This window comes from Physeter macrocephalus, chromosome 11, assembly GCF_002837175.3.
Source record: "Physeter macrocephalus isolate SW-GA chromosome 11, ASM283717v5, whole genome shotgun sequence".
Classification (NCBI taxonomy): Eukaryota; Metazoa; Chordata; class Mammalia; order Artiodactyla; family Physeteridae; genus Physeter; species Physeter macrocephalus.
This window is the reverse complement of record NC_041224.1, coordinates 103,288,880-103,301,615: the sequence shown is the minus strand read 5'-3', so window position 1 is coordinate 103,301,615 and position 12,736 is coordinate 103,288,880. Positions and strand designations below refer to the sequence as shown.

The 12,736-nt window shown below is 34.9% G+C and overlaps 1 protein-coding gene across 3 annotated transcripts in view; it reads right to left on the bottom strand.

Annotated features, from left to right (window-relative positions):
* AQR (aquarius intron-binding spliceosomal factor) overlaps positions 1-12,736 on the bottom strand; it is a 110,518-nt gene that overhangs the window by 46,557 nt on the left and 51,225 nt on the right. For all 3 annotated transcript variants that reach the window (XR_003681840.2, XM_024118476.2, XM_024118475.3), the window contains exons 20-24: positions 9,223-9,464; positions 7,071-7,217; positions 6,213-6,282; positions 3,917-4,027; positions 1,341-1,450 (exon numbers count right to left, since the gene is read on the bottom strand). Coding sequence is in view for 2 of the 3 variants with exons in the window: in XM_024118476.2 (XP_023974244.1) it covers positions 1,341-1,450; positions 3,917-4,027; positions 6,213-6,282; positions 7,071-7,217; positions 9,223-9,464 (680 nt within the window). In the remaining variant the exon portion in view is untranslated. The remainder of the gene's footprint in view (positions 1-1,340; positions 1,451-3,916; positions 4,028-6,212; positions 6,283-7,070; positions 7,218-9,222; positions 9,465-12,736) is intronic.

Genomic DNA, 12,736 nt, shown 5'->3' with positions numbered 1-12,736 from the left:
AAAGAAGATGTGGCACATATATACAATGGAATATTACTCAGCCATAAAAGAAATGAAATTGAGTTATTTGTAGTGAGGGGGATGGACCCAGAGTCTGTCATACAGAGTGAAGTCAGAAAGAGAAAAACAAATACCGTATGCTAACACACACAAATAGGCAATCTAAAAAAAAAAAAAAAAAAGACAAATGGTTCTAATGAACCTAGGGGCAGGACAGTAATAAAGATGCAGATGTAGAGAATGGACTTGAGGACAGAGAGAGGGGGAAGGGTAATCTGGGATGAAGTGAAAGAGTAGCATTGATATATATACACTACCAAATGTAAAACAGAGAGCTAGTGGGATAGCACAGGGAGATCAGCTCGGTGCTTTGCAACCACCTAGAGGGGTGATATAGGGAGGGTGGGAGGGAGATGCAAGAGGGAGGGCATATGGGGATATATGTATACATTTAGGTGATTCACTTTGTTATACAGCAGAAACTAACACAACACTGTAAAGCAATTATACTCCAATAAAGAGGTTAAAAAAAAAAAACTTGCGTGATCTCTTTAATACAAGAACTAAAAATAAATGCAACATAATAAGTTAACACTCTCTTAGCTTTTGATGTCTATAATCTATTTAGTCAAAAGTAATGTTCAATAGTCAAAGGCTGTATTTATTATGTACAGCTGTTAATTATGCCTATTTACTGAAATTATGCTTTAAAAATGAATTTAAATATAAATGAAATGAGCTATCATAAAGCAACTTTAAAGGAAAAAACCAAAATACTAACAGCAGAGGAAATGTGACTTCTAAAGTTTTAGTCACCTTACAATACGTAATATTAAGCATAAAGTCCAGCTAAACTGGCAGTAAGTTCCTGAAGTAATATTTACAACCCCAAAGCTTATACTATTATTAATCTCCAACTGCATTTCATTAAATGAATCCAGTTAATTGGTGCCTAAAATATATGCAAATTAAATGTGTAGATGAAATGCAAAAAGGAATTGCGTAACATTGTACAGTTTGGGTTTGACAACATTAAAAATTACTTCAATAAATAGAAAGCAAATGGGTATCTGCAATTTAAACAAGAATGAAAAGATAACTCTCTTCACTGAAATAACTGTATGAGGAAAAAAATAGAACAAACATGCAGAACTGGAGCAGAGGGAAATCCTGAACAGACTTTGGGTTCAATTAGTATAGCCTAAGTAGGTTACACTAGAACCCTTCAGAATTCAGTTGGAGTATTCATTGCTCTCTTTTCCTGTTCTCTATTAAAGAAAAAGAGGAGAAGGTTAAAAATTATTTGTATACCGTTTCAAAACTAATCCCCATTTGCTCACCTGCTGAAATCTTTCTCCGTCTCCAGCTCTTCTTCTCCATGACCAAGACGCAGGAGGTGACGCTCGTCAATGTCTAAAGCCATGATTTTCTCAAACAACTGGTTCAGGGCCTGGAGAATAAAAAAAAAAGAACGATGGAGAATTTTATAGAATCAGTAGGCTCCTTTAAAAGTAACAAAAACTAACAATCAGAAGGATATAAACGAATGAGCATTGCCCAGTCAGATAAGAATCAAAGTCAAAACACAGAAGGAAACATCTTATATTAAGGCCATTTATAATTTAAACAAAACAGTATTTTTATTGATTTCTGATATTGCTACATATGTATACTTGGTCAAATTAGTAACTGGAAATCATAAAAACCATCTATCCATTACATCTCTGATAACTTATGAAAAGAGAAGGCTTTGGCTCAGTATGTCATTCTCTCACGTAGTAAAAATTACTAAAATAATTAACAATCACATTAAGTTTCATTTTATTTAACAGAATTTCCATGAGTTGCAGAAAACTGAAAAGTTTTTGTGGTTGGAGAAGTCCTCTTAGGAGATGTGTGGGTAGAATACTTCAAAAGGATCACAGGAAGGAAAGGTAAAATGCATCATTCAAATCTTAGACTGAAAGTCTAAATTAGCTCACTATACAATAAGAAGCAGAGCACTCATCGCAAACTGTTCTGACGAAAGCCATTTACCTATGAAATGTTTGTATTTGGGGCTCCCTGAAATCCTAGTATTTACTATCTGATCATCTACAGTTGTAAGGTTTTGCAGAAAGGCAAAAGTTTCATTGCATGGAAAGATATGCTAATAAAATGACATTTAAAAATTAGCACCCACTCAAATATTTCTCCCAATTTACCACTAGTTTAACCCCATCCATGAGGTCAACATCCAGTCTTGTAAACATCCAGGCTACATAAGGTATACAGATATCCTTTGCTATCAAAATTCTAGCAATTAGAGCTCAGAAACTGATGAGATAAACATAAATTTTCAGGAAAAAAATTCACACTCTAAACTCTTGATATTTTCCATCTAAAACTTGAGATGCAATAGATCAGACCATATGGCATTACTCACTGTCCAAACCTTTCCTATCCAAACTCACGAACCACATAGATTTAGGGGACAAAAAATACTAGCACATTGCAATCTCAGAAAAAACTGCAAGATTTCATCGTGAATTAAAGTGATGTTGGAGAACTGCTTGAATTATAGATGGGAACCAAGATCTGGTAAACAAAACAGTTGTGAAAAATCAGCAACTTGAGTTAAAGAAGATGGTCTGATTATCAAAGGAGCAAAGAAATCTTTGGCTATTTTTGCAAAATAACCTTCTCTATAATTGTGCTACACAAGACAGTCATAAGTAGAGGATACTATAGAAAGTCATTATCAAGTTATGACAAAATTTACTAAAAAATATTATGTTAAAACAACACTGAATAATTCCTTATTCATTCTAAGAATCTGCAAATAGGTAAAATTATTACAAACTGAATTTTATTAAATAGAAGAAAAAAAGTCTTTACACAGTTTGTTTCTTTTATCAAGATAAAGTTTTAACCCTCTCTTGCGCACAATTTTAGTACACCAGGCCAGTTACTTATAAACTTTAAAGAAATGAAAACATAAGTGAATGGAGAGTATTAATTTTAAAATCCTGAGATTAAGTTGATGAATAACCATAAATAACATTTAGCATTCTAAAAACTCAGTGTTTCTTTGTAGACCAACTTTTTTAAAGAACTGGTCAACTGAAATCACTATTGTTAATATGTATTCAGAGAAAACAAGTACCTTTGGAGATTTAGACTACCATGTGAGTTTCATAACGTTTCAGAATGTTCTGAGAGCTAGTTCCCTGTCACATTTTACATGTACATACATGTAATATCACGTGTTCTTTTTCATTTCTATGGTAGTGATAGCTTCAGAATAATTACCTCAGCACACATAAAGATGTAAAGACCATTTTTCATCCATTATTTACAAGAAAGGAGTTTGTTTTGCTTGTTCTAGCTGTTTATAAATGCCTATGTATTGGACCTGCAACCTAAAATTGTCCTTCCATGTAATATACATATTCATATGCATATTTTATAAGGATTTAAAATTCAATCCAGTATTAATATGATCTGGATTTAGTCTTTTAGAAATATCCATTCTACTAGTAGAAAAATACTACTAGTAAGGCATAATGCTTTTGATCTCAAAGTAAAAGGTCTAGCTTAGCATGGATGATGGAGAAAAAGGCAATTACCACATATCCAAATATTCTTCTCAGCTTTTCCACATTTGGACTGCCTCTATTCGAAATAAAAGATTGTTTTTATATTTATCTCAATATGGTCTGGTCATGACCAGTGATAATCCAAGATTAACTCAATAACAAACACTATGCTCATCAGCCTTTCCTGGTACTCTGTGAGCCCATAATCAGGTTATCATATAAGCAGAAATCTCCATTGTGCTTTCATGCATCTCCCGCTCCATACACGCATGTCCACTTCATACATGCATGTGTGCATGTGCATGCACGCACGCACACATACACACTCTCTCTCTTACCTGATTGGAATGAGTAACAATCAGAGTCCTCTGCTCTGGGAAATTGTGGTAGATGTTGGATATGATTTGGACTGCCACATCTGTTTTTCCTGTACCTGGTGGGCCCACAACCTAAAAAGCAGATGAACACATAGCAAACTACTAAGTTATGACATTGTTAGAAAATGGAGATTTTAAAACTGAAAGATAAAATAAATTTAAAAATTCGCTGGGTAAGTTCAATGCAGAATGGACAAGACAGAGTTAGTGAACTTGAAGACAAATCAATAGAAATCACCCAACCTGAACAACAAGCAGAAAAAAAAGATTAAAAAAATAATACACACAGCCTTGTGAATCTATGAGGCAATATTAAAAGGTATAACATATCTTTCAAATCCTAGAAAGAAGGGGAAAAGCATGCAGTGTAGAAAAAGTATTTAAAGACATAATGGCTGATAATTTCCCAAATCTGGCAAAAGACATAAATCGCAGATTCAAGAAGCTCATTTAACCATAAACAGAATAATCCCAAAGAAATCTAAGGCCAGACACATAATAATTAAATGGTTGGAATCTAAAGACAGAGAAAAAAATCTTAATAGCAACCAGAGAAAAATGATATATTACATATAGCAAAAAGATATTTCAAATGACTGTGGACTTCTCATCAGAACCATGGAAGCCAAAAGGAAGTGGAATAACATTTTTAAAGTGCTGAATGGAGAAAACTATCAATGCAATATTCTTTGTCCAGTGAAAATATCTTTAAAAAATGAAGATGAATTAGAGACATTCTCATATGAAGGAAAATAAAGGTAATTCATTGCTAGCTGATCTGCTCCTAAAACTGTTAAAAGAAATCCTTCAGACAAAGGAAATGACACCAGAGGATACTTGAGATATCAGGAATAAAAGATAAATGGTAAATATAACAGACTATTCTTCTCCTCTGGAGTTCTTTAAAATATGTTTGATGTCTGCAAGAAAAAATTCTAACATTGCCTGATGGTATTTTCAGTGTATTTACAGGTAAAACATATGACAACTACAACATAAAAGGGGAAGGTAAAGGGACCTATACAGAAGCAAGGATCCTCCAATTAATTTAAGAGACAGAATACTCATTCTAAGTAGGCTGTGAATATAAATGAAACACTAAAAACTATCCAAATAACTCGGAAGAAGGCAGGAAAAGGGAAACAGGAACACACAAAAAAGGGAACAAACATAAAACAAATAATAAAATGGTAGGCCTAAATCCAAACACATTAATAAGTACATTAAATGTAAATGGACTGAACACACCAATTAAGAGCAGAGACGTGTCAGAATGGAGAAAAAAAACCATGCACCAACTATATGCTGTCTACAAGGAACTCACTTCAAATATAATAGGTAGGTTAGAAGTAAACTGATGGGAAAAGATATATCATGTAAACACTAATCAAAAGAAAGCTGTGGTGGCTATATTAATATCAAAGTAGACTTCAGAGTAAAGAAAATTACCAGTGATGAAGACAGACATTATACATGACAAAAGTGTCAATTCACCAAGAAAACACAACAACCCTGAAAGTGTATGTACATATCCATAAAGCTTTAAAATACATGAAGCAAAAATGGACAGAACTGAAAGGAGAAACAAATTCACAATTATAGTTGGAGACTTCAATACTCCTGTCTCAGTCAGCAACAGCAATAGTACGTGGAATACCGGCAGGGAGAGAGAAGTACTGAATAACAGCATCAACCAAATGGATCTCATTGACATAAACAGGACACTCCACCCAAGACAACAGAACACACATTCTTTTCAAGTGCACACAGAATATTCACCAATAAATCATATCCTGGGCCATAAAACAAACCTTAATAAATTAAAAAAAATTGAAATCATAGAAAGTATGTTCTCTGACCATAATGGACTTAGACCAGAAATCAGTAAAAACCTTCAAATACTTGGAAATTAAACACATTTCTAAATCATTGTCAACAGACTTTTTCTGTACAGGGCCAGCAAGTAAACATTTTACTCTTTGTGGCCCATACAGTCTCTGTTCCAAGTATTTAAACTCTGCTGTGGTGGCACAAAAATGGCTATAGGCAATACATAAATGAATGGCCACAGCGAGGTTCTAACAAAACTTTATTTATGAACATTGAAATGAGTAGAGTCTATATACATAAGATGCCACAATTACTTACAAACACTTAATTCAGTTGGGTTTTTGGGCTTAAAACAGAACACACTCTGAAAATCTGACACTTCTAGTCTGAATCCATTTAAGAACTTGTACAACAGTAACTCTCTTACCATAGTTAGCCCAGGCTGCATTCCAGCACGGATGGCCTCTATCTGTGTATGAGTGAACTGAATTGTATTCCTTCAAATAAGAGTTGATAAGAAGTTCGTTAAAAATAAAGATGGATGACGTTACTAAGAATATAAACAACAATGACCAGAGGTCTGAACATTTGCTCTATATTTGCCCCTTGTATCCCAATTCTTCCTCCTCCCAATCCAGCCCTTTCTGTGGGTGTGTGTGCAGTAAAAAGTACATAAAATAAGATATACCCTCTTAACAAATTTTAAATGTACAGTACAGTGTTGTTAACTATAAGCACAATGTTGCACGGCAGATCTCAATAACTTTACATCCTACATGACTGACCCAATCTCTTCCGAATGACTCTCTTTACCTCCGCCCCTCCACAGAGCAATTAAAACTGAATGAATTTTGTGGAAAGAAAAGACTAGAGTTATTTTTCAATATGTTTAGCCCAGCCCAGATCTTAACAGGAGTGTCAAAATTCTAGTTCCAAATCTAACACCAAATACAATGCCACTTTATTAGTCATGGCACACAAGCACAAGGGTAGCTGCTAAATGCAACACATGGTCATGAAGTAAGAACCTTGTGCTCACATTAAGGTAGACTGTTAATATTTATTTCTCATAGTACCTGAAAATGTTTCTTTTTGAAATATTACTACAGAATGGCCAAAAATATTACTACAAATGGCCAAAACTAACAGAAGAGAAGTAAACAGGGTCCAGAAACAGAAGTTTCTAAATAATTTTTAAAATCAGAAAAATTTTTAAACATTACTAATCCACTTGAAATAGCAAACTATTATTCATTATTACAATTAGCAGAAATAGTGAAATTACCGTTTGGGCTGGTTGTAAGGATAAGGACCTCTATTAGGAATAACATGAGGTTCAACAATTAAGGTTTTTGCCTCTTCAGTGTCTTCATCTTCCTTCTCTGCATCTTTCCTTTTCTTCCCCTTTCCATTTCTTACTGGAAAAGTTATCCTACAAGACAAAAACCTTGTTCATTTTTACAATTAACAACAATTTACCAAGCACCTATCTTGTGCATGACATTGTACAGAGGATAATCAGATGAGTAAGAAACATTTACAGTTTAAAGGAACTTACTATCTGCACAGAAATTTTGAAAAAAGTATATTTAAAAGCATTAAAATGCAGTTCAGGGTGTTTAGATTAAGAAAAAAGTCATCTGATTAAAGGAGAATCAAAGAAGAAACATTTATTTATATATTTATTTTGTTTTTTTAGGGGAAATAATTAACTATTTTTTAATTGGGGTAATATTCACATAATATAAAATTTACCATTTTAAAGGTTCAATTCAATGGGTTTTATACAATGTTGTATAGTCATCACTACTCTCTAATGCCAGAATATTTTAATCAGTCCAAAGGAAACCCCATGCAATTAAGTAGTCACTCTGTATTCCCACCTAAACCCAGCCTCTGGCAATCAGTCTGTCTTTATATTGTCCTATTCTGGACATTTCATGTAAATGGAATCATACAATATTTGTTTTCTTCTGTCTGGCTTCTTTCACTTAGCATGTTTACAAAAGAAAATTTATATGCTTACAGCACATGCACTGTAAAGTACCTTACACACTGTCCTTCATTTAATCAGAAAAGGCTTTATGGGAAAGGTGGCACCTAAAATGAATTTCAAAAGACATTCCAGGAAGAAAGTAGTAGCCAGTTCTGCTGAAGTGTAGGATACAATAGAGAAAATAAGGCTAGAGAGAAAGTCTGGAGCCTTGTTCTGACACCTTTGGAATATCAAGCCTTTAAGGCAGAAGTTCTTAGCCTGGGGTCAGGGATACCTCAGGAGGCAACTTCCCATAGGTACCTGAGGAAGTCGATGAATACCCTAAAATTAAACTAAAAAATTAATTCTCTCTCTGTACTTTTTCCAGTCTTTGTTCACATTCTGAAAAAACAGACAATACCCCCCCCAAAAAAAAGAGGAAAAAAAGAAAAAAAAAAGCTAAGAACCAAAGAAGCTAAATGGTCAGCTCTTACTCTGATAAGCAACAGGAAAAATCAAATTTTTAGTTAGACAATGGAATGACTCTAGCAGTAAGGCATGTAATGGGGTTTAAGCAAGGAGACAGAGGGAGCAAAGACATTGTCATTATAAAGACTGAAGTGTTGAGGGTTTAGAGAGGTAGCAGTCAGGACTGACATTTCAAAAGAAATGTATCTTTAAGGCAGAAACTGTAAGACACAGCAGGAGTTATGGGAATAGAAAGATTACAAAACACTGCTGAGATTTCAAGATGATTTTGCTATTAACAAATGAGTAAAGTACGGAGGAAGACTAGGTTTGGGAGTTATAAAGCATACATGCTTTTAATATGCAGAATTATTATATTTATATATAACAGTTAATTAAAAACGTTCTAATTTGCAACTAAGAAAGTAATTAAGTCCTCTGCTACCACCAAGGTATACTTAGTGCTTCGCCACTAATCCATATGACAGAATTCATGAAGCAATCAGCACTTCAGGTACTTTGTTCTTTTTCTACTCAAATTAAACCAAAGCTCCTTTAACTTTGAGCATAACTATACTATGAATATTTAAAGTTTGTAAAAGCAATCAGGGTTAAAAGAAAAAAAGAGAAAATTTTTTCCTAAAACAAAAGAAAGTTCAAAATCACATGGCTATGTGTATTATAATTAGCACATATTTCTTCAGTCAAATGCTACAGCTACATTTATATAGTACTCTTCAGACAAAAAGCATTTACTGAACCCTTGTAAGACATGAGGCTACTTTTACTGTGGTCTTAAAATAGCTACTACACAAAGAATTAGAAATAGAGTCAAATAAAATAAATTTATCCCAGTGATTATATGGTGAGGGTAAAGACTACCCAAACATAATCCAGATATGATACTCAAAACTTACTTTAGCTACAGTCCTGATGGCCTAACTCAGACTGACTACAGAAAGCTTAAAAGGAGTATATCCAGGTTTGACTTTACCTGAAAGGGGGTATCTGTAGAGCTGGGTCATCCACAGTTACTTTAACATTATGACCAGGAAAGCTGGTTTTTAAATGCTCAATGGAGAGAAATGTATCATTGAAATCAAGGGTGGCGATCTGATTGGGCATTTTGGAATAATGTGCACTACTTGGATCCCCATAACCTAAAATGATGTCATGCAGCCAGTCAGGTACCACACAATCAGTATTCATCAGGTTCCGAATAGTCTCCAGCACAGCCTGTCAGTAAGAGGACAAAAACGGATTTTGTGAAGAAGACATCTCAAACATCTGCACTTCAATGGAATGCCGAGCTGGCTGCACTAACCAGAATTCCTGAGTGTTTCAGGGCAAGAAGCTATTTTCTGCTGACAGGTGCTTGGCTAGACTGAATCAACAGCTATATTTTCAGCTGATACCATACACTGAGTTAAACAAAAGACCAAACTTAGCAAGAACAGTTTATCCATTAGTAGTTCGTTTAGACAGAATGTCATAGATGAGTTTACCACTTGACTTCTGTTGAGCAGGATGAAAATCTCATCAGGTCTACATATTACAGACCTGATGTGGTCTGTAATTATAGACCATTATAGAACAAAACCTTAAAAAAATGCTTCCTCTTAGAAATTACTGGAGTTTTCTCCTCTTTATAGCCCACAGTTCCTCAATGCTAAGACCCCATACAACCAGAGGAACATTAATGTATGCCTCGATTGTGAAACACACAATTTAGAAATACTAAAATTAACATTGTTAGAAAAAAGAAAAAATAAAGTGGACAAGGATAAAAATGGAACATCAAAATTTCAGAATGAAAGAATTAGAACTACAGTGAAAGGTCATTATAGCAGTTAATATATACATTGTCAAGAGTAATTGCTAAAAGCTAAGGCAAATTCTTAAACTTTCCAATAATTATTTCAACAAAGTGATCTATGCCACATATGGAAATCAGAAGGCTAGGCTATTAATTTCAAAGAATAAAATAACCAAACCAGACATTTTTATATCATAAATGCTATACATCTAACAAGATAATAAAATAACAGGAGAGTGTATGTTAATCACACTTATATTGCCTTATTTTATTTTCTTGCACTTACCTCTACCTAAAATTCTCTTATTCATTCAGAGAACTGGTTACTTGTTTATCATTTGTCTAATCCCCATCAGAATACAATTTCCAATGAGAGCAGGGATCTAGAACAGCTTAAATATGGGATAGGTAAATGGATAGATGGACAGATAAATGAGTATGTTCACATAATGGAGCGCCCAGATGAGGGCTCTACTCCCTAAGGTAATTACGATTCTAGTAGGGAGATAAAATATGTCTTTCACAATGATACAAAGCAGCAGAGAGTGGCAAATAGTAAAGAATATTACAAAATACAACAGGAAAACAGTTCAAAGTGGGTGAGAAATGGATGTAGTGGAGACTTTTGACATTAGGAAAGGTTTCAAGCAGGACAGTAGCATTTCAATTTAGTTCAAGTAAAAGATTTGTGGAAAAGCTTATTTCACCATTAATGGATAATCACAGAAATGTTTTGAGAAGCAGAGTGAAATGATCAGGAGAAGTGAATGTAAAACAGGTGACTGACTATGAGGACAATAAGAGCAGAGACAGAGGAGGCTATTTAATGCAACTACTTAGGCAAGAGGTAGAGTATCCACGCTAGGACAGGGTACTGAAAGAGAGAAGGAAATAGATGAGGGATGTTGCCCAGCTATATAGTGAAACACCAAAGATACCAAAAGAGTGTTCTTCTTTTTCCCAACATAGGCAAGTTAATTATTTCCTCTCTTCCTTGAATCAGAAACTGAATGCCTCTTTTGAACTTCCATGCATCCTTCTTACGACTTCTAACCTTTCACAGTAGTTACCTGTTTATATTTATAACTTCTCTTATTAGTAGTCTAAGCTCCCTAAAGGTATAAGCTGTGTCTTACTCATCTTTATTAGCTCCATATAACTTGTCACAATACTAGACACACAACAGACATTAAATAAAATGGTGAAAGAAATGAATATAAGAAAGGAACTATTTTTCTTTTAGTAAACTAACTGAAATTCACTCATTACTGAGCAATAAAACAGAGACAGACCAAACAGAGGCCCTGCCCACATAAGTTTGCATTCTAATGCTAGAGAAATAACAAATATAAAGTCCTTCTAAAGTCAGATAACAAATATATAATCATCAGGTATAATAAAAGCTGTGAGGAAAAATAAAGATAAATGGATAAGGAACGATGAGAAAGAGAAATGGTACTTTAGATAAGGTTGTCAGAGAGGACTTCTCTTAGGAGGTGACATTTAAACAGAGCTGCCCATGTAAAGTGAAAGAAAAAACCATGTAGATACCTGGGAGAAGACTGTCTAGGTAAGCGGAAATACCATGTACAGAAGCCTGCATTATTAAAGAGGAGCAGGGCTTCCCTGGTGGCGCAGTGGTTGAGAGTCCGCCTGCCGATGCAGGGGATGTGGGTTCGTGCCCCGGTCTGGGAGGACCCCATGTGCCGCAGCAGTGAGAGGCCCGCGTATCGCCAAAAAAAAAAAAAAAAAAAAAAAAAAAGAGGAGCAAAAGGGTCAGTGTGACTGGCATGGAGTGAATAAGGAAAAAGTGTTAGAAAATGGTGTTGGAGAGGCAGCCAGAGGACAGATAATAATGGGACTTTTGGATTACGGTAACAACTTTCTATTGTGATGGGAGACCACTAAAGAGTGTGAACAGGGGTACCAAGGTATAATTCACATTCAGTCACTATGTGGAGAATAGTATAAGGGGAGGAGCGGTCAAGAAGAGAAGCAGGCATGTGAGAGATGAAGGTGTCTTGCACATGGCATCAGTGGAGGTGGTGAGGTAATTAGACTGATTGATGGATTGGATGTGGAGTGTGAGATAGAAAATAAATTCCTTTGTATATGAGATTTTCTTTTTTAAAAAACGGTAATAAAGTGATAATGTATAAGAAGCACTGTTTTGGGGGAGAGAGAAAAGAAAGGCATTTGTGCAAAAGCTAGTGTTATCAAATGCTAGAACTGCTCAATGTTTAAGTTTTATAATATAGTTTCAAATAATACTTTCAAATTCTTCCTTACTGAAACTCCTTTTCTCTCCATAAAGTTATTATAAAGGTAAAACTCTCTAGCCCCCAAACTTCCCTTTTCCTACTAATGAGTAAATTATAAATACAAAATATCACAGAGTAATTTAGAACCCTGAGGTTCCACATCTGTACTCTTAAAGTAATTTGAAAATGCACCTACATTTGATTTAAAAAAGAAGTCTCAGTAAACAAACAAGCAGTTTTCTTCATCTCAGACTGAAGCATAAACTGAGTATCTAATATACAAAAAGCAAGAAGGGAGGCTGATTTTTAAAATAACACCTGGGGGGCTTCCCTGGTGGCACAATGGTTGAGAATCCGCCTGCCAATGCAGGGGACACGGGTTCGTGCCCTGGTCCGGGAAGATCCCACATGCCGCGGAGCGGCTGGGCCCG